This window comes from Rattus norvegicus, chromosome 19, assembly GCF_021556685.1.
Source record: "Rattus norvegicus strain SHRSP/BbbUtx chromosome 19, alternate assembly SHRSP_T2T, whole genome shotgun sequence".
NCBI classification, from domain to species: domain Eukaryota; kingdom Metazoa; phylum Chordata; class Mammalia; order Rodentia; family Muridae; genus Rattus; species Rattus norvegicus.
This window is the reverse complement of record NC_141552.1, coordinates 72,542,318-72,565,104: the sequence shown is the minus strand read 5'-3', so window position 1 is coordinate 72,565,104 and position 22,787 is coordinate 72,542,318. Positions and strand designations below refer to the sequence as shown.

Below are 22,787 nucleotides of genomic sequence, written 5' to 3'. Positions count from 1 at the left end.
TGAGTAGTATCCCATTGTGTAGATGTACCACATTTTCTGTATCCATTCCTCTGTTATAGAGCATCTGGGTTCTTTCCAGCTTCTGGCTATTATAAATAAGGCTGCTATGAACATAGTGGAACATGTGTCTTGTTTATACGTTGGGGCATCTTTTGGTTATATGCCCAAGAGAGGTATAGCTGGATCCTTAGGCAGTTCAATGTCCAATTTTCTGAGGAACCTCCAGACTGATTTCCAGAATGGCTGTACCAGTCTGCAATCCCACCAACAATGGAGGAGTGTTCCTCCTTCTCCACATCCTCCCCAGCATCTGCTGTCACCTGTGTTTTTGATCTTAGCTATTCTCACTGGTAGGAGGTGAAATCTCAGGGTTGTTTTGATTTGCATTTCCCTTATGACTAAAGATGTTGAGCATTTCTTTAGGTGCTTCTTGACCATTCGGCATTCCTCAGCTGAGAATGTTTTGTTTAGCTCTGTACCCCATTTTTTTTTGGTTCTTTTTTTTCGGAGCTGGGGACCGAACCCAGGGCCTTGCGCTTCCTAGGTAAGCGCTCTACCACTGAGCTAAATCCCCAGCCCCGTACCCCATTTTTTTTAATAGGGTTATTTGGCTCCCTGGAGTCTAACTTCTTGAGTTCTTTGCATATTTTGGATATTAGCCCTCTATTGGATGTAGGATCTTTTCCCAATCTTTTGGTTGCCGTTTTGTCCTAATGACAGTGTCCTATGCCTTACAGAACCTTTGTAGCTTTTGAGATCCCATTTGTCGATTCTTGATCTTAGAGCATAATTAGTGCTCTCTTCAGGAAATTTTCTCCAGTGCCCATGTGATCGAGACTCTTCCCCACCTTTTCTTCTGTTAGTTTGAGTGTGACTGGTTTGATGTGGAGGTCCTTGATCCACTTGGACTTAAGCTTTGTACAAGGTAATAAGAATGGATCGATTTGCATTCTTCTACATGCTGACCTCCAGTTGAACCAGCACCATTTGCTCAAAATGCTATCTTTCTTCCATTAGATGGTTTTATCACTATTGATCTGTAATATTGCTAGAGGTCAGGGATAGTGATTCCCCCAGAAGTCCTTTTATTGTTGAGAATAGTTTTAGCTATCTTGGTTTTTTTTTTGTTATTCCAAATGAATTTTCAAATTTTTCTGTCTAACTCTTTGAAGAATTGGATTGGAATTTTGATGGGGATTGCATTGAATCTGTACATTTCTCTTGGTAAAATGGTCATTTTTACTATATTAATCCTGCCAATCCATGAGCATGAGAGATCTTTCCATCTTCTGAGGTCTTCTTCAATTTCTTTCTTCAGAGACACGAAGTTCTTATTGTACAGATCTTTCACTTGCCTGATTAAAGTCACACAAAGATATTTTATATTACTTGGGACTATTATGAAGGGTGTTATTTCCCTAATTTCTTTCTCAGCCTGTTTTTTTTTTTTTTTTTTTTTTTTTTTTTTTTTTGTATAGAGGAAGGCTACTGATTTGTTGGAGTTAATTTTATACCCTGACAGTTTGCTGAAGTTGTTTATCAGGCTTGGTAGTTCTCTGGTGGAACTTTTTAAAAAATCTTTATTAACTTGAGTATTTCTTATTTACATTTCGATTGTTATTCCCCTTCCCAGTTTCTGGGCCAACATCCCTCTAACCCCTCCCCCTCCCCTTCTCTATGGGCTTCCCCTCCCCATCCTCCCCCCATTACCACCCTCCCCCAACAATCACGTTCACTGGGGGTTCAGTCTTGGCAGGACCCAGGGCTTCCCCTTAGATTGATGCTCTTACTAGGCTATTCATTGCTACCTATGAGGTCAGAGTCCAGGGTCAGTCCATGTATAGTCTTTGGGTAGTGGCTTAGTCCCTAGAAGCTCTGGTTGGTTGGCATTGTTGTTCATATGGGGTCTCGAGCCCCTTCAAGCTCTTCCAGTCCTTTCTCTGATTCCTTCAATGGGGGTCCCGTTTTCAGTTCAGTGCTTTGCTGCTGGCATTCGCCGCTGTATTTGCTGTATTCTGGCTGTGTCTCTCAGGAGAGATCTACATCCGGTTCCTGTCGGCCTGCACTTCTTTGCTTCATCCATCGTATCTAGTTTGGTGGCTGTATATGTATGGGCCACATGTGGGGCAGGCTCTGAATGGGTGTTCCTTCAGTCTCTGTTTTAATCTTTGCCTCTCTATTCCCTGCCAAGGGTATTCTTGTTCCCCTTTTAAAGAAGGAGTGAAGCATTCACATTTTGATCATCTGTCTTGAGTTTCATGTGTTCTGTGCATCTAGGGTAAATCGAGCATTTGGGCTAATATCCACTTATCAATGAGTGCATACCATGTGTGTTTTTCTGTGATTGGGTTACCTCACTCAGGATGATATTTTCCAGTTCCAACCATTTGCCTATGAATTTCATAAAGTCATTGTTTTTGATAGCTGAGTAGTATCCCATTGTGTAGATGTACCACATTTTCTGTATCCATTCTTCTGTTGAAGGGCATCTGGGTTCTTTCCAGCTTCTGGCTATTATAAATAAGGCTGCTATGAACATAGTGGAACATGTGTCTTTTTTATATGTTGGGGCATCTTTTGGGTATATGCCCAAGAGAGGTATAGCTGGATCCTCAGGCAGTTCAATGTCCAATTTTCTGAGGAACCTCCAGACTGATTTCCAGAATGGTTGTACCAGTCTGCAATCCCACCAACAATGGAGGAGTGTTCCTCTTTCTCCACATCCTTGCCAGCATTTGCTGTCACCTGAGTTTTTGATCTTAGCCATTCTGACTGGTGTGAGGTGAAATCTCAGGGTTGTTTTGATTTGCATTTCCCTTATGACTAAAGACGTTGAGCATTTCTTTAGGTGTTTCTCAGCCATTCAGCATTCCTCAGCTGTGAATTCTTTGTTTAGCTCTGAACCCATTTTTAATAGGGTTATTTGTCTCCCTGTAGTCTAACTTCTTGAGTTCTTTGTATATTTTGGCTATAAGGCCTCTATCTGTTGTAGGATTGGTAAAGATCTTTCCCCAATCTGTTGGTTGCCGTTTTGTCCTAACCACAGTGTCCTTTGCCTTACAGAAGCTTTGCAGTTTTATGAGATCCCATTTGTCGATTCTTGATCTTAGAGCATAAGCCATTGGTGTTTTGTTCAGGAAATTTTTTCCAGTGGCCATGTGTTCGAGATGCTGCCCTAGTTTTTCTTCTATTAGTTTGAGTGTATCTGGTTTGATGTGGAGGTCCTTGATCCACTTGGACTTAAGCTTTGTACAGGGGGATAAGAATGGATCGATCTGTATTCCTCTACATGTTGACCTCCAGTTGAACCAGCACCATTTGCTCAAAATGCTATCTTTTTTCCATTGGATGGTTTTGGCTTCTTTTTCAAAAATCAAGTGCCCATAGGTGTGTGGGTTCATTTCTGGGTCTTCAATTCTGTTCCATTGGTCTATCTGTCTGTCTCTGTACCAATACCATGCAGTTTTTATCACTATTGCTCTGTAATACTGCTTGAGTTCAGGGATAGTGATACCCCCTGAAGTCCTTTTATTGTTGAGGATAGCTTTAGCTATCCTGGGTTTTTTGTTATTCCAGATGAATTTGCAAATTGTTCTGTCTAACTATTTGAAGAAATGGATTGGTATTTTGATGGGGATTGCATTGAATCTGTAGATCGCTTTTGGTAAAATGGCCATTTTTACTATATTAATCCTGTCAATCCATGAGCATGGGAGATCTTTCCATCTTCTGAGATCTTCAATTTCTTTCTTCAGAGTCTTGAAGTTCTTATCATAGAGATCTTTTACTTGCTTGGTTAAAGTCACACCGAGGTATTTTATATTATTTGGGACTATTATGGTGTTGTTTCCCTAATTTCTTTCTCGGCTTGTTTCTCTTTTGTGTAGAGGAAGGCTACTGATTTATTTGAGTTACTTTTATATCCAGCCACTTTGCTGAACGTGTTTATCAGGCTTAGTAGTTCTCTGGTGGAACTTTTGGGATCACTTAAATATACTATCATATCATCTGCAAATAGTGATATTTTGACTTCTTCTTTTCCGATCTGTATCCCTTTGTTCTCCATTTGTTGTCTTATTGCTCTGGCTAGAACTTCAAGAACTATATTGAATAAGTAGGGAGAGAGTGGGCAGCCTTGTTCCAGTCCCTGATTTTAGTGGGATTGCTTCAAGTTTCTCTCCATTTAGTTTAATATTAGCTACTGGTTTGCTGTATATGGCTTTTACTATGTTTAGGTATGGGCCTTGAATTCCTATTCTTTCCAGGACTTTTATCATGAAGGGGTGTTGAATTTTGTCAAATGCTTTCTTAGCATCTTTTGAAATGATCATGTGGTTTTGTTCTTTCAGTTTGTTTATATAATGATTGCGTTGGTGGTTTTCCGTATGTTAAACCATCCCTGCATGCCTGGGATGAAGCCTACTTGATTATGGTGGATGATTGTTTTGATGTGCTCTTGGATTCGGTTTGCCAGAATTTTATTGAGTATTTTTGCATCGATATTCATAAGGGAAATTGGTCTGAAGCTCTTTTTCTTTGTTGGGTCTTTGTGTGGTTTAGGTATAAGAGTAATTGTGGCTTCATAGAAAGAATTCAGTAGCGCTCCATCTGTTTCAATTTTGTGGACTATTTTGGATAGTATTGGTATGAGGTCTTCTATGAAGGTCTAATAGAATTCTGCACTGAACCCATCTGGACCTGGGCTCTTTTTGGTTGGGAGACCTTTAATGACTGCTTCTATTTCTTTAGGAGTTATGGGGTTGTTTAAATGGTTTATCTGTTCCTGATTTAACTTTGGTACCTGGTATCTGTCTAGGAAATTGTCCATTTCCTGCAGATTAAAAATATGGAACGTTTCACGAATTTGCCTGTCATCCTTGCGCAGGGGCCATGCTAATCTTCTCTGTATCGTTCCAATTTTAGTATATGTGCTTCCAAAGCGAGCACGGTCCTTTTTCTTTCTACTTGGTTGATTTCAGCTCTGAGTTTGATTATTTCCTGCCTCCTACTCCTCCTGGGTGTATTTTCTTTTTGTTCTAGAGCTTTTAGGTATGCTGTTAAGCTGCTGACTTATGCTCTCTCCTGTTTCTTTTTGCAGGCACTCAGAACTATGAGTTTTCCTCTTAGCACAGCTTTCACTGTGTCCTATAAGTTTGGGTATGTTGTACCTTCATTTTCATTAAATTTCAAGAAGTCTTTAATTTCTTTATTTCTTTCTTGACCAAGTTATTATTGAGTAGAGCATTGTTCAACTTCCATGTATATGTGGGTGTTCTTCCCTTATTTTTATTGAAGACCAGCATTAGTCCATGGTGACCTGATAGGATGCATGGGATTATTTCTTTTTTTCATATCTGTTGAGGCCTGTTTTGTGACTGATTATATGGTCAGTTTTGGAAAAGGTACCATGAGGTGCTGAGAAGGTGTATTGTTTTGTTTTAGGATGAAATGTTCTATAAATATCCATTAAGCCTATTTGGTTGATAACTTCTGTTATTCTATGTCTCGCTTTAATTTCTGTTTCCATGATCTGTCCATTGATGAGAGTAGGGTGTTGAAATCTCCTACTATTATTGTGTGAGGTGCAATCTGTGTTTTGAGTTTTAGTAAGGTTTCTTTTATATATGTAGGTGCCCTTGTATTTGGAGCATAGTTATTTAGGATTGAGAGTTCATCTTGGTGGATTTTTCCTTTGATGAATATGAAGTGTCTTTTCTTTTTTTTTTTTTGATGACTTTTGGTTGAAAGTCAATTTTATTTGTTAATAGAATGGCTACTCCAGCTTGCTTCTTCAGACCATTTGTTTGGAAAGTGGTTTTCCAGCCTTTCACTCTGAGGTAGTGTCTGTTTTTGTTTTTGAGGTGTGTTTCCTGTAGTCAGCAAAATGGTGAGTCCTCTTTACGTATTCAGTCTGTTAATCTGTGTCTTTTTATTGGGAGTTGAGTCCATTGATGTTGAGAGATATTAAGGAAAAGTGTTGCTTTCTGTTATATTCGTATTTAGATGTGAGGTTATGTTTGAGTGCTTTTTTTCTCTTTGTTTTGTTGCAAGGAGATTACTTTCTTGCTTTTTCTAGGGTGTAGTTTACCTCCTTGTGTTGGGCTTTGGCATTTATTATCCTTTGTAGGGCTGGATTTGTAGAAAGATATTGTGTAAATTTGGTTTTGTCATGGAATATCTTGGTTTCTCTATGTTAATTGAAAGTTTTGATGAATATAGTAGCCTGGGCTGGCATTTGTGTTCTCTTAGGGTCTGTATGACATCTGTCCAGGATCTTCTGGCTTTCATAGTCTCTGGTGAGAAGTCTGGTGTAATTCTGATAGGTCTGCCTGTATATGTTATTTGACTTTTTCCCCTTACAGCTTTTAATATTCTTTGTTTTGTGCATTTGGTGTTTTGGCTATTATGTGATGGGAGGAGTTTCTTTTCTAGTCCAATCTATTTGGAGTTCTGTAGGCTTCTTGTATGTTTATGGTCATCTCTTTCTTTAGGTTAGGGAAGTTTTCTTCTATGATTTTGCTGAAGATATTTATTGGCTCTTTAAGTTGGGAGTCTTCACTTCCTTCTATACCTGTTATCTTTAGGTTTGATCTTCTCATTGTGTCCTGGATTTCCTGTATGTTTTGGGCTAGAAGCTTTTTCCATTTTGCATTATCTTTGACAGTTGTGTCGATGTTTTCTGTGGTATCTTCTGCTCCTGAGTTTCTCTCTTCTATCTCTTGAATTCTGATGGTGTTCCTTGCATCTATGACTCCTGATCTCTTCCCTAGGTTTCCTATCTCCATGGTTGTCTCCCTTTAGTCTTTCCTGTGTGAATTACTATTAACAGGCTTTTTTAGTGGTCTACCACCCATATTTTTCTACATTAATTAAAGTATTTTTAAACTTTGCTTTTTTACGATCTTATAATAATATAGGCTATTAAACCTTTTGACCTTCTCTTCAATAGAAGGGCCTACTATATGTTATTCTCTGGATTTTGACCAATGACAAATATTTAAGGTATTAAGAACTTGTAGTAGGACTAGGGAGATATTTCATTTGGTAAAATGCCTGTCTTGTCAGTGGGAATACCTGAATTTTTTTCCCAGAAGCATGTATTATCAGGAGTCAACAAGCTAAATAGCGCATGATCTTCCTGAAGTGAGTCTGCTTCAGATTTATAAAAACATGGGTGGTAGACCACTAAAAAAGGCCTGTTTGTAATAATTCAGGGATAATATTGACCATGCACCTAGCATCAAAAGTATTGGCAGCATTAGAAAGAGAATTTAAACTACGGGTAAATTATGTAAATCTATTTAACTTTACATAACCCAAATTATTCTAATAGGAAAATTACCCTTTGACAGGAATGATGAACAGGATTCCTCTCCAGTGGCCTCTCTTTCCCATTGTATACCTTGGTTATGACAAGATCTTCTGTGAATGCCTACAATATTGGATTGTGAGTGCCTTGCACAAGCCTCATTCTCAGCAAATCTCTATCTCTCTTTCCAGGAATTACCTATTTTTTCTGTGAAATTATAAATTACCCTGTGGGCAGGCTCCTCCCCCTCCAGTATGTTCTGCAGTCCCATCAGATGCTCCTAGTATAAATATACACTGTACAGCTAATGAGAGCCTAGTAAATCCATGTGTACTGCTACTACTTTTCATAAGGTTTTCAATGAAACTTACTATATTAATATACTGTTTTTGAAAATAGAAGTTTTTTGCCATCCCCAAGTTGGGAAATGACCCATATGAAGAATTACCCTAGACAAATCATCACTGAGCTGCTGTGGTGCATATTTTAGTAATTGTGTTGTAGGTAGTCTCAAAGGCTTCAAAAGAATCACATTACTTGGCCAAAGCAGAAGCAGAAATCATATACCCACAGATATGGCACAGAATAAACTGAAGCTAAAAATACAAAAATAGCCAGGTTTCTAGGAAACATTAAAACAGAGGCTTTATAAAAAATAAAAAATGATGTATTCACAAGTTGATTTCCAATTCCCAAGTTACAGACATTATATGATGCAAAGACCACTGTGGTTGAACTCCAAAGCAGCTGGGATCTGGTTGTAAAGGCAATCACTTCAATGGGAAAAATGAGTTTCAATTTTGTCCTTGTCACAACTAAGTGAATACAACATATTATTCATTTAAAAGATATCATCATCCTTGCAAAAGGACATTCATGGGAGTCTCTCCTAAATTAATCACTCCAGGAACTGGAGTGTCTATCTTATCTCTGTGGAACATTAACAGATGTGTTTGTTAGGTGTGCACATGTCTGACTCTAAGAAATGGCTGGAGAGCATGCTAAGGGAAACAACAAATGTGTTTCTATTCCAGACAGGAGCAGACACCCACAGTAGTTTTCTGTGGCTAGCCAAGAATATGAACGTTGACTCTGTAGTTTTCATGATATTGGACGGCCACCTAACCAACCTGGTGACCCTGCTGATTGATATCCTCTATTCTATTGGTCAGAACTGTAGAAACCAGCCTGTTCAAGACCAGGTGGGAGCCAGAGGCAGTGGACAGACTTATGGTAATGGGACTCTAGTGCAATGGGAAGACACAGCACAGGCAGGTCTTCATCTCTGGGTGGCATGGGTGGCTCTCTTACTTTCCCTTCTGACTGGCTAGAGATGGTTTCCCAGAATTGCTCAGAGAGGATCACGTGTATACTGCTCTGCCTTCATCTGCCTTTTCTTTTCTTTTTTTTTTAAAGATTTATTTTATTTATATGAGTACACTGTAGCTGTCTTCAGACACACCAGAGGAGGGCATCGGATCCCATTACAGATGGTTGTGAGCCACCATGTGGTTGCTGGGAATTGAACTCAGGACCTGTGGAAGAGCAGTCAGTGCTCTTAACCACTGAGCCATCTCTCCAGCCCCCATCTGCCTTTTCATAACACGGCCACTTCCATGACCAGGATGTTCTCCCCTGTATGTGGTTGATTTAAATATTCACTATTCTCTTCCAATTCTCCTATCATTGGTAAAAAGGTATGTGAAGAGGGGTCCTCTCTGAAACACTTTCCATTTGTGTGTTCAGCCAGTTTACAAGCAGTTCTCTATAGAATAATCTCTTCCTTGAGAATATTTTTACCTCTGTAGCTTGTTATAATTACGATTCCTCTAGAAAAACCTACCTTATATATGTCATTAATAATAGACCCCTGATAAGGGCAACAGTGAACTGAGTGAATTAGGAAATATCCTCTGGCATTCACAATGTTAACATCAGCTCTCACTTACAGAAGTATATTATGATAAAATTGGGAGAACTACATTTTTTTTTAACTTGAGTATTTCTTATTTGCATTTCGATCGTTATTCCCTTTCCCGGTTTCTGGGCAAATATCCCCCTAACCCTCCCCCTCCCCTTCTTTATGGGTGTTCCCCTCCCCATCCTCCCCCCATTGCCACCCTTCCCCCAACAATCACATTCACTGGGGGTTCAGTCTTAGCAGGACCAAGGGTTTCCCCTTCCACTGGTGCTCTTACTAGGCTATTCATTGCTACCTATGAGGTCAGAGTTCAGGGTCAGTCCATGTATAGTCTTTAGGTAGTGGCTTAGTCCCTGGAAGCTCTGGTTGCTTGGCATTGTTGTTCATATGGGGTCTCGAGCCCCTTCAAGCTCTTCCAGTCCTTTCTCTGATTCCTTCAATGGGGGTCCTGTTCTCAGTTCAGTGGTTTGCTGCTGGCATTCGCCTCTGTATTTGCTGTATTCTGGCTGTGTCTCTCAGGAGAAATCTACATCAGGCTCCTGTTGGCCTGCACTTCTTTGCTTCATCCATCTTATCTTATTGGGTGGCTGTATATGTATGGGCCACATGTGGGGCAGGCTCTGAATGGGTGTTCCTTCTGTGTCTGTTTTAATCTTTGCCTCTCTATTCCCTGCCAAGGGTATTCTTGTTCCCCTTTTAAAGAAGGAGTGAAGCATTCGCAATTTGATCATCTGTCTTGAGTTTCATGTGTTCTGTGCATCTAGGGTAATTCGAGCATTTGGGCTAATAGCCACTTATCAATGAATGCATACCATGTGTGTTTTTCTGTGATTGGGTTACCTCACTCAGGATGATGTTTTCCAGTTCCATCCATTTGTCTATGAATTTCATAAAGGCATTGTTTTTGATAGCTGAGTAATATTCCATTGTGTAGATGTACCACATTTTCTGTATCCATTCCTCTGTTGAAGGGCATCTGGGTTCTTTCCAGCTTCTGGCTATTATAAATAAGGCTGCTATGAACATAGTGGAGCACGTGTCTTTGTTATATGTTGGGGCATCTTTTGGGTATATGCCCAAGAGAGGTATAGCTGGATCCTCAGGCAGTTCAATGTCCAATTTTCTGAGGAACCTCCAGACTGATTTCCAGAATGGTTGTACCAGTCTGCAATCCCACCAACAATGGAGGAATGTTCCTCTGGGAGAACTACATTTTAATAGCTTATTTCATAATTATATCTAAATTATCCTTCTATGTTAGTCCCCAGTTGGCTTTGCTGTGCATGAATTTCATAACTAGAGAATATTCAGCATTTGAGAGTAATAAAAAATACATGTTGAGTGAATGGTAAATTAATGAAGTAAACTTATCAGCTAATAATTCATAGAGAAAAGTCAGCATGGAAAACTTTTTCTTTTTTTTGTTTTTGACATTTCGTGATTTATAATGTTTATGTAGTATTTGGTAGCAGAAGTTTCCATGATAATAGCCATAGTGACAAAGGTTGGATGTGTAACTCTTAGAAATGAAACACAAAGAAGTTGTTTATATTTTCATGCCTTAAACATGTAAATTTCACTGTAAAACATTTAAAAAACTAACAATGCATATATGAGAGGCAATAAGCTATTAAAATATGTTGTCTAATTAAATATTTGTCACTAACTCATTCTCTAAGTCAAAATAAACTGCTAATATTGGCAAGAGCAGAAGAATGTTTTTTATTGCAAGCAATGCCACATATCTGCTGAGGTGGGAATCTCCTTCTGCTTCTGTCCACTCTGGAAAGGTCGAGGGTCTTCCAAAGTACTTCAAAAATTCTATTTGGCTCTAAGGAGTAACACAAAATGAAAGTTGGTGAATAATACTGTCTGCTGTGTGCTTAAAGGTTTGAATTTTAAACCTATTTAGCAATATTTAAAATATAGTTGTTAATGGGTAATTCTATAAACTATACTAAGCAAAAACGACCTATTTCATGAATTATTTCTCAGCATTGCCATTCGTCTAGATCCCCAACAAAACAAATTTCTAGACTTTTCCTTGTGCACCGCATGCAGACTCTAAAGAAGTTCATGAAGGCCTCGAGATCTGTCCATACGGAAACATCTATTATAACATTGCCTGGTAAAGGCCAACCCCATTCCCTCTGAAATTAAAGACCATATAACTCTCAGTCTAGCCAAACATGCTGCACCCTCTCTGGTGTTCCACACCTGTTCACACTTACCTGTTTTCCTGCTCATACAGCAAGGACAATACATACCCTGCACCTCAGCAGACTTTTTGCATGACATAGAGTTTCTACATCAAAAACAAACTGAATGAAAAATAATTACAACGATCTTCTGGGAATTGTACAATGGATTCTTCCCTGACAATATGCTCCATATTACCTATCAGCCCCAGTGATCTCTTGTTTCATTCACTGGTTTCCATTATGAGTCTCAAATCTAATTGACTGATGAAAATGAATGAGAGTGTAACATTGCCAGGAAAATTATTTAAAGGCATATAATCAGGTAAGTAAATTTTTGCTTTTTTAAAGTAAATTTATTTGAGACAGGATCCTACTCTAGCCCTGGATGGCTTGGAACTCCCTATATCGATCAGCCTGACCTTGAGTACACAGACTTCCTTCTGAGAGCTGGGATTAAAGGCATGGAGAATTGTGCCCAGCCTGGGGCTGCCTTACTAATGCCTTCATTCAGACTAGAGAGCCGCCATATGATACAGTTTTTAAAGCCCACGTCTCTGTTCTCCAAGATGTGCTTTACTAAGGTAGTCAATGGGTTCATTAATAGCACCTCAAAGCTCAATGTTAGAACAATATTAAATATTACCAATTTTTTCAGGTGACATATGCAGACAGTGCCGCATTTCAAAGGCCTGCAGTCTACCATGTTTCCTTAGGGAAACCATAGAGCTAGTTCACTTACCACAATCCAAGCATGAGTATGACAGCCCCCTGCTTTATTTCTCTTTCCACATAGTTCTTAAGCTGGGTAGGAATCCATGAGGAGTTTATTTATCAGTTCTTTTTCTTATGGCATTACAATATTATAATGCTGACCAGAACATTTTAAATGTAAAAGAATAAATTAGAAACCCTTACCACAGTTAGATAACAAGAGAAAGGATAAGGAACTCACACACACACACACACACACACACACACACACACACACACACACACACACACACACACACAAACATTAAAAACAAGGCCAAATACTTGCAATAAAACATAGACGCCCATATGGCCAGGCATTCTCTTCTATTTTCTGCAAGGTAAGCAACGTAAAAATTTTATGTGTGAAGTTTTCTATAATTAATGGGGAATAAAGCACTGACAGTGTATTTTGACTCAGTAATATAGTAACCTAACTCCTCTGAAAGAATCTACTTCCCCTTAAGCAGTCTGCCTGGGAGCACTGCCCCCTACCTGAGCAAGTCTGGTAACAATCACAGTGTGACCATCAAAGAGACTCAAGAAGGAAAACTGTAATATTTATTTGGGTGAATTGAACAACTCAACTAGTTTCACGTTCCCATATGCACCAAGATGCGAACGGCTGTGACAACAAGTTTTATTGAGTTGTTTTTAGATTTATGTCCTGTAGTTTGATAACTAAATTAAAAGTAAGACTCAGCTGACCTCAAGCAGTATTACAGAGCAATAGAGATAAAAACTGCATGGTATTGGTACAGAGACAGACAGATAGACCAATGGAATAGAATTGAAGACCCAGAAATGAATCCACACACCTATGGTCACATGATCAAAGAGACCAAGGGAAGCCCTTGGTCCTGTGAACTGAGGCCCCAGTGAACGTGATTGTTGGGGGGAGGGGGTAATGGGGGAGGATGGGAAGGGGAAGCCCATATAGAAGGGGAGGGGGAGGGGTTAGGGGGTGTTGGCCTGGAAACTTGGAAAGGGAATAATAGTTGTAATGTAAATAAGAAATACACAAGTTAATAAAGATGGAGAAAAAGAATAAGACTCAGTTACCACTTTAGAAATCTAATCATACTTTAAATCTAACTCTTAATTTAAAACTGTTTTAAACTTTTGAGTTTTTAATCCCCCCTAATTTCCAATTTTTGACATCTTAAGTTTCAAACGTTCTGAATTTAAAGTTAGTTGTCCAAAGTAACAGCAAAAGAGCAAGTGATGATATAAACAAAGACGTAGTTTGGTATTTCTACACTTAGATATATAACTAATAAAACTGAAAAGACAGAACAAACACAAACTGTTTTACCTTTCACCAACTGACCTTTTACTCTGATCAGATGAGGTCTGTAATAAGATAAAATTAAATTTACATATAACAAATATTTGGACAATGTTTTAAACGAGTCACATAAAGATGTTCAAGGTAATTTTCCTGCCCCACCCCATGTTATTTTTGTTGAGATGGGTTCTCTCTATGAAGCCTTGGTTAGCCTGGAACTCACTATGTGGACCAAACTGTCTTGAATTCACAGAGACCTATCTGCCTTGGCTTCTCAGACGATGGCATTAGACGCGTGCATTATTATGCCAGGCATCAGGATGGTTTTCTTAACATGAGAGTCATATAAGACAAATATGTTACAAAGACTGAGAAATTATAGGATGAGATTAAGGAAGATCTGGCCCTGAAAATGTATTTCTTAATTAAAAGTCTATAGGGTATAATTAATTATATTGTTACAAATATAATAAAATAGATTTTTATGAGATAAAATTATTTAAATTTATCTATATTATTTTAAATACACTTGCTATAGTTTATTATGCTAATGCGCTAGCATAAGGGTATTTTAACAACATATATTTTAAATATATTAAGAATGTATACCCGAAAGTTTATTGAGGTATCTGATTAAACTGAAACCTGTGCCCAACAAGTGTGATTTTATTAATAGACAAATTCCTTTAAACAATAACAGGCGTTTTTCTGTAACACAGATGGTGACACTCAGTGTCACTGCAGGCCTGAACATCACATAACTTCGCTTCTTTCATAAGAACTTTCTTTACCCACAAACAGCAGGACTTTTGGCAGTTCACCAAAACGGTTTCCTTTCTTAGACACTGTGCTAGTCTGCATCTCTAATCTTCCTTCACCTGTCCTAGCAATTCATCGTTTGTTTTCTACATAATTACAGACTTACACATTAGTCCTTAACCTAAAATCTTAATCTTCCACGGCTCCTCCTGATGAGTATTTTAAGCTAAACTGCTAAATTTGTGCTCAGTTTAAGAGTTTTCACAATCTCACTCACTCTGCTTTCAGCATGCAGCCTCTCAACTGATGGGCATGCTCTCAGCCTGGTATTCATGCCAGGGATGGAACCCTCTTGGGTATAGATTTGCCATAACCAAAATAAATGCAGAAGATACGGTAAGATTGAGGACATGCCACTTCCGAGATCAAGCATGTCTCTGTCTCTTATCTCTCTGACTTTGCCTCTTCATTGTTGCTCTCACAGCTTTTGTAAAATTGTGAACACAGTGTTTTGTGGACAGGCGTCTGTGGTATTTTCTCGTTACTGTTACAAACTTCAGGTGTGTGCACACCTGGATCCTAGATCACAAATCTGAGGTAATCGTGTTTGCTGTCTAGGCCATGAAGTTCCTTGGGAATTTATTATGCAGCCCACAATAACTGACTGGATTGGTACATTTCATTCTTCATCTCTTTCTGTAACCAGAAAACTTGTAGAAAATAGGGGGAAACGAGTATGAGGAACAAACTAGGAAGAGCCTGAACACAGCAGAATACATAGCACTTTCCACTGACTTACAGACGACCTGTGTGGCTACAGGGGAAGGTACACTTTAGTGTGCACTGTGACCATCGCCGTGAGATATGCACAGAGACCTGGGCGCTAATCAAAGAGGCTCAGATCCCTGGAAAGTATCAGACCCTACAAAGCCTGAGTTCATGAAAGCCTTTTTGGGTTAGGGAAGGGTAAAGCTTCTGAATCCACAGTGCTAGGGGAACAAGATGAAACATTCTTTAGGACTCTTCTCTATAATTTTGTGTTTATATTGAATTTTATCCATTTTAAGCAGAATGTCTTTAGTTTTAAAACCTTATTTTCTTCCTGTTCTCAAATAAATGCTTAAATCAGCCCCCAAAATGGACAGCTTCCAGTTGGTATTTAGGATGACAATGAATCCATACATCTAAAGAGTAAAAATTAAAACTCCAAATAAATAGAAAGTAACATACAAATAAAGTAAGAACGATAGGAAAAACTTTCCTGTAAATCAGATACTGACTGCTTTGGTCAGTGTCTGCCTCACCTGATCCTGCCTCTGTCCAGCGGACTGTGTGTCACTCTTCTTCAGTAGGGAATCTTTTGAATCTTCAACCTTAACCTTTGATTTACTTTGAGCCCGGTCCAGTTTTGTTTTGCTCTTCCCCTCTTTAGGCACCGCTGTCTTTTGATTTAGGGCAAGGTTGAGTTGAGACTTACTTCTTTCAGCTTCCTGATTGTGAGAAATCAGTTTGTCAGTTTTAAGTCACATCTCCCCCTAAAAGCACATACATCAGGAGTCTGTGCACACTGACACCTGCATTCTCTCTAACGGACCTGGTGAAGTTAAATTATACCATCAGATACAACTCAACAGGTTTACAATTAGAGTTATTAAAAGGTTTTGCATGTTGGAAAAATTTTTTTTAAAAAAGGCTTCTACTTTTATCTTATTAAAACAAAGCCTAGACATTTTCTCAAGTTGCCATTTTCAAGGCTATGATAAACAACGGCGCCCTAAAAAGATCTTGAAGTGGGGGTGCTTACAAAACCAAGTATCAGAATTTGAAAAAGAAAATTCCCACCAAAAAACCTCTCCTATCAAATAGAAAAATCACTCAATATTCTCTGTTATGTTAACGGATATACATTTTGATGACACATATAGTATATTATGCTATACACATATAATATGGTCTTTTTATTCAAGATGTCATATTTTTACAACAAAAATACATAGTCACAAGATAGGTAGCAGAATGTATTTAGTAAAATGACATTTTAAAGTTTTCAAATATTTTACCAGTGAACATTTGGCTATTTCAAGCCTTTTTCTATTAAAATTCATTAAACCTTAATGGAAGGTTTTTGTGAATTTTCTTCTTTAGGAAATACTATTAATAGTAAACTTGATAAATGAAATGGTTTCATTTCCACAAGACTTTCACTGAGTATTTCCTTTCAAATCCTTTCAAAGTCCTTTATTTCCTTTCAAATAAGTAACAATTCATGCTGATATAATAGAAATATGGGAAAGATTACAATGGCATATACCCACAAGCATTTAATATATCTGTAACTTAGTCTTACAAAATTGTAGGTGAGGAGCACCTATTGTTCTCTAAAATTTAATAATCAATGATATATATATATATATATATATATATATATATATATATACATGTCTGTGTTTTATTAAGCATGTTTGTTTTTAATCACAGTTTAGCTGTTTGGGTTTCTTGTGTATCTCAGGGATGTTTATAAGATATCTTCATATAAAATATTTGATACTAACTATATTGTATATGTTCCTGGGCAGGAGTCCCAGACTCACGGCTTTCCTAAGCCATGCAGAGCAGCTAATATTTGTAATAGAAAACCTAGGCCGTTATGACTTGCAAACCAGAGATCGAGGGGGAGGACAACTCAAACCATCATCTACAACGTGAGCACTGATTGCCCTTACCAAAGCCTCAGGATTTACGTTACAGCAGCCACACGGTAGCTCCTGAGTGACTGTGACTCCAGCTCCAGGGGCTCTGGCACCATTTTTATCTTCTGAGCCACTGCATGCACATGACACACAGACAGACACACAGACAAAACATCCACACACTTAAAGTAAATAAAATAAACTAAATTAAAGCTGTAAACTCAAATTTATCTTTTGGGTAATAATCCTCAGGAAGGTTTGCTTTACCAGGATGTCTGGTCTTTTGACATTGTGATATTTAGTTTTTGTCATTTTGACACAAACTAGAGTCACCTGGGGAGAGAGAGCCTCAGCTGAAGAAATGCCTCCATCACATGGGTCCGTGGCCATTCCTGCGGGGCACTTTCTGGATTAATGGTTAATCCAGTAGGCCTCAGCCCATTGTGGGTGGTGCCACCCCTAGGTAGGAGGTTCAAGGAAACTAGCGGAGCAAAAGCAACAGTCAAGACAGAAAGCTGTTCCCTCCATGGCTCCTGCCTTTGTCCCTGCTTGAGTTCCTGTCCTGACTTCTCTCAATGCTCAGGACATGTAAGCCAAATAAACCGTTCCCTTCCCAGGTTGCTTTTGGTCAGTGTTTTGTAACAGCAACAGAAAGGAGATTGGAAAGACACTGACATGACATTGTCATCACATTCACAGCTGTCCTGGGGTGCAGACAACTCACACCGGTCACTCTGTGGCCAGAAAATAATACAATTCTCAATTATCACCAATGTTCATTTGTAACTCTGGTGTTCTAAAACAATCAATACTGTATTAGCCTATCTTTTCCATAAATGCTTACTCTGTGTGACTATTTTACCTTCTATAAGAACATTTAGTACTAAAAGTTGTTAAGTACTCTATGTCAGATTAATTTAAAGCTTCCCTGCTTTACATTCAGCACCAGAAGTGGACGTGCTTTCATCACTGAAATCTTACAGTATACCTTCATTTTGGATGAGGATAGCTGCCTTAATTGTACTTCTTTTACATCACCAAGAGTCTTGTCCCTTACACATTACAGGAGTTTTCTTATGCTCAAAAGGAATTGCATTTGCCTTTCTGTGCTGATTTCTTTATACTTATGCATCGACTGGCGAAACATGGCAGACTAAAATACTGATAATACATAGCTTTGAAATTGGGAAATTTAAGTCTCTTCACTCTTCATCTATGCACCTTCAAAAAACTACTTGTTAATTTGTTAAATGTTATCCTACATCATTTTAATTTTTTTGCATTACATTTTCTGAATACTGTAATCAAATAAATATCTTGGATAAAAAAATCCATTGTTTTTCTATTTACTGTTTCAGTGTAAAGTTCAGTTTCTTTGTTCATAGCTTCTCTTTAAAATTATAGAATTAATGAATTGTCTTATATTTTTAAATAAACTAAAAATAATGTTTTATATAGACTAAAACATTAATACTTTTCTATATTCATTCATGAAATGTTTATATCTCATTTTAATTTTTGTTTGGCTAGAACTAGAGAAAGAGCAGAAACAGACAAAATACTCATTGTATTAAATTTAATTGGAAGGACAAGGGCCAGGTCTTCGTTCCTTCTTCCTTATCCACGTGTATGGGCTTCTGAGTGAGGGAATGACTGAGTGTGGCTATGAGCACATCTGTGTGCAGTTGCCTGTGGCGTCCACTAGAGGGTGTCAGGTCCCTGGAGCTGGGGATAAAGGCTGTTGTGAGCCATCTCGCATGTGCTAGGAACCAACCTCCAGCATTTTGCAAGAACATTATTCACTCTGTGTGTGTGTGTGTGTGTGTGTGTGTGTGTGTGTGTGTGTGTGTGTGTATGTTTCTTTTTTAAATTAAGTTATTTATTGACTCAGACCTGCCATAGGACCAGATTCAATCACAGGCAGCAATGGATGATATTGGTGGGTTCCTGGGCTGGGGGAGGAGGGAGAGGGGGGGAGAGAAGAGGCTAAACTAGGTCATTTTTTTCTCTCTTCAATCCTTTTCTATTCTAAAGCCAAAAGACTCTGGCTTCTGGTAATTAACTCCTGTTGATAGCAAGAGAGGATTAAGAAAAGAAGGCTTATTAGTTTCTCTGAGGGTCCCTTGGTGGGCCTAGGCTAGAGGCTTGGAGTTCATTCATGAGACAGAGAAAAAGTAAAGGAAGAAAGGCAGAATTCAAGCACACGCCTAGACGTGTACACACACACACACACACACACACACACACACACACACACACACTTTGTCCAGGCCTGACTGCCTGTCTTAACAGCTCCACAAGTATTAATGCATACTCACATACACATATACCTAGACACAAGTGTATGTGAACACATATAGACTCTCTCTCTCTCTCTCTCTCTCTCTCTCTCTCTCTCTCACACACACACACACACACACAGCACATATATTTATATATACATTTGGCTAATGGGGAAAAGTTCTATTATAAAATTACCTCATAGATGAATGTTACACAAAAGGGGAGTTACAGAGGATGCTGACAGCAAGTTCAAAGCAGTATTTCATTCTATAATCTCATTATAAGTTTAAACAGTTTGACATAGCCTTGCTTTACCATAGTGCACAGCTGTGGCTTCATCCTTGGACCTGACCTAGAATGAATGTTTTTTCTCATCACAAATTTGTTTCTGGCCTACTTCCTTATCCTAGTGCAATTGACCTGTGATGCATGAAGATTTACAGAGCTCTATTTACAGCTTTATTCTATAGGGGGCTGGAGATTACTTGTATCAACTTAAGAGTTACTTGTATCAATTTAAGACTTCTATAAAGTCATCAGAAACTGTGAAATCACATAGAATCATCTCTATAAGCATTACTGTATGAGAGTACATCTTCATGTTGATCTGCAGGAAATTTGCCCAATGCTGGGGAATCATTGGACTATGACCTAGTGACACGAACAGGTATATCAGCAGCAAAAAGCAATCCTGGGTTGAAGCCTCTAAGGACCCTATGTCTCAGAGGTCACCCATTGCAGGTCATGCCAAACTGTGGGCCATCTCCAGAAAATTCACTTGCAAGCCTTAGCCTTTCCTAGATGGCTTCTGACAACTTATTTACTTTACATCCTGCTCACACCTTCCCCTCCCTCCTCTCCCTAGTCCCTTCCTATAACCTCCTCTCCCTCCCTTCCCCCTTCTCCCCTTCTCTTCAGGAAAAGAGAGGCCTCCCATGGATATCTACCAGCCTTGGCATATGAAAGTGCAGTAAGACTGGGTGCATCTTCTTCTATACAGGCTAGAGAAGGCAGCCCAGTTTTAAAACTTTATTTTCTTCCTGTTCTCAAATAAATGCTTAAATCAGCCCCCAAAATGGACAGCTTCCAGTTGGTATTTAGGATGACAATGAATCCATACATCTAAAGAGTAAAAATTAAAACTCCAAATAAATAGAAAGTAACATACAAATAAAGTAAGAACGATAGGAAAAACTTTCCTGTAAATCAGATACTGACTGCTTTGGTCAGTGTCTGCCTCACCTGATCCTGCCTCTGTCCAGCGGACTGTGTGTCACTCTTCTTCAGTAGGGAATCTTTTGAATCTTCAACCTTAACCTTTGATTTACTTTGAGCCCGGTCCAGTTTTGTTTTGCTCTTCCCCTCTTTAGGCACCGCTGTCTTTTGATTTAGGGCAAGGTTGAGTTGAGACTTACTTCTTTCAGCTTCCTGATTGTGAGAAATCAGTTTGTCAGTTTTAAGTCACATCTCCCCCTAAAAGCACATACATCAGGAGTCTGTGCACACTGACACCTGCATTCTCTCTAACGGACCTGGTGAAGTTAAATTATACCATCAGATACAACTCAACAGGTTTACAATTAGAGTTATTAAAAGGTTTTGCATGTTGGAAAAATTTTTTTTAAAAAAGGCTTCTACTTTTATCTTATTAAAACAAAGCCTAGACATTTTCTCAAGTTGCCATTTTCAAGGCTATGATAAACAACGGCGCCCTAAAAAGATCTTGAAGTGGGGGTGCTTACAAAACCAAGTATCAGAATTTGAAAAAGAAAATTCCCACCAAAAAACCTCTCCTATCAAATAGAAAAATCACTCAATATTCTCTGTTATGTTAACGGATATACATTTTGATGACACATATAGTATATTATGCTATACACATATAATATGGTCTTTTTATTCAAGATGTCATATTTTTACAACAAAAATACATAGTCACAAGATAGGTAGCAGAATGTATTTAGTAAAATGACATTTTAAAGTTTTCAAATATTTTACCAGTGAACATTTGGCTATTTCAAGCCTTTTTCTATTAAAATTCATTAAACCTTAATGGAAGGTTTTTGTGAATTTTCTTCTTTAGGAAATACTATTAATAGTAAACTTGATAAATGAAATGGTTTCATTTCCACAAGACTTTCACTGAGTATTTCCTTTCAAATCCTTTCAAAGTCCTTTATTTCCTTTCAAATAAGTAACAATTCATGCTGATATAATAGAAATATGGGAAAGATTACAATGGCATATACCCACAAGCATTTAATATATCTGTAACTTAGTCTTACAAAATTGTAGGTGAGGAGCACCTATTGTTCTCTAAAATTTAATAATCAATGAGATATATATATATATATATATATATATATATATATACATGTCTGTGTTTTATTAAGCATGTTTGTTTTTAATCACAGTTTAGCTGTTTGGGTTTCTTGTGTATCTCAGGGATGTTTATAAGATATCTTCATATAAAATATTTGATACTAACTATATTGTATATGTTCCTGGGCAGGAGTCCCAGACTCACGGCTTTCCTAAGCCATGCAGAGCAGCTAATATTTGTAATAGAAAACCTAGGCCGTTATGACTTGCAAACCAGAGATCGAGGGGGAGGACAACTCAAACCATCATCTACAACGTGAGCACTGATTGCCCTTACCAAAGCCTCAGGATTTACGTTACAGCAGCCACACGGTAGCTCCTGAGTGACTGTGACTCCAGCTCCAGGGGCTCTGGCACCATTTTTATCTTCTGAGCCACTGCATGCACATGACACACAGACAGACACACAGACAAAACATCCACACACTTAAAGTAAATAAAATAAACTAAATTAAAGCTGTAAACTCAAATTTATCTTTTGGGTAATAATCCTCAGGAAGGTTTGCTTTACCAGGATGTCTGGTCTTTTGACATTGTGATATTTAGTTTTTGTCATTTTGACACAAACTAGAGTCACCTGGGGAGAGAGAGCCTCAGCTGAAGAAATGCCTCCATCACATGGGTCCGTGGCCATTCCTGCGGGGCACTTTCTGGATTAATGGTTAATCCAGTAGGCCTCAGCCCATTGTGGGTGGTGCCACCCCTAGGTAGGAGGTTCAAGGAAACTAGCGGAGCAAAAGCAACAGTCAAGACAGAAAGCTGTTCCCTCCATGGCTCCTGCCTTTGTCCCTGCTTGAGTTCCTGTCCTGACTTCTCTCAATGCTCAGGACATGTAAGCCAAATAAACCGTTCCCTTCCCAGGTTGCTTTTGGTCAGTGTTTTGTAACAGCAACAGAAAGGAGATTGGAAAGACACTGACATGACATTGTCATCACATTCACAGCTGTCCTGGGGTGCAGACAACTCACACCGGTCACTCTGTGGCCAGAAAATAATACAATTCTCAATTATCACCAATGTTCATTTGTAACTCTGGTGTTCTAAAACAATCAATACTGTATTAGCCTATCTTTTCCATAAATGCTTACTCTGTGTGACTATTTTACCTTCTATAAGAACATTTAGTACTAAAAGTTGTTAAGTACTCTATGTCAGATTAATTTAAAGCTTCCCTGCTTTACATTCAGCATCAGAAGTGGACGTG

The 22,787-nt window shown here is 38.5% G+C and overlaps 1 protein-coding gene and 1 non-coding gene across 14 annotated transcripts in view; both read right to left on the bottom strand.

Moving 5' to 3' along the window:
• Positions 1-4,840: 4,840 nt before the first annotated feature.
• Positions 4,841-4,947, bottom strand: LOC120098742 (U6 spliceosomal RNA). The gene has a single exon (XR_015644479.1). It is a non-coding gene; the product is annotated as a U6 spliceosomal RNA (small nuclear RNA).
• A 5,806-nt stretch (positions 4,948-10,753) lies between these two features.
• Positions 10,754-22,787, bottom strand: part of Ccdc7b (coiled-coil domain containing 7B) — a 73,462-nt gene continuing 61,428 nt past the window's right edge. For 6 of the 13 annotated variants that reach the window (XM_087596677.1, XM_087596683.1, XM_087596684.1 and 3 more), the window contains 4 exons: positions 20,444-20,629; positions 15,533-15,718; positions 13,512-13,534; positions 10,929-11,061 (listed from right to left, as the gene is read on the bottom strand). In XM_087596677.1, coding sequence (XP_087452803.1) covers positions 11,052-11,061; positions 13,512-13,534; positions 15,533-15,718; positions 20,444-20,629 — 405 coding nt within the window. In that variant the 3' untranslated portion in view covers positions 10,929-11,051. Of the gene's footprint in view, positions 11,062-12,470; positions 12,516-13,511; positions 13,535-15,504; positions 15,719-20,443; positions 20,630-22,787 lie in introns of all 13 variants that reach the window. The other 7 variants (XM_087596676.1, XM_087596687.1, XM_087596679.1 and 4 more) reach the window with 3 other exon arrangements.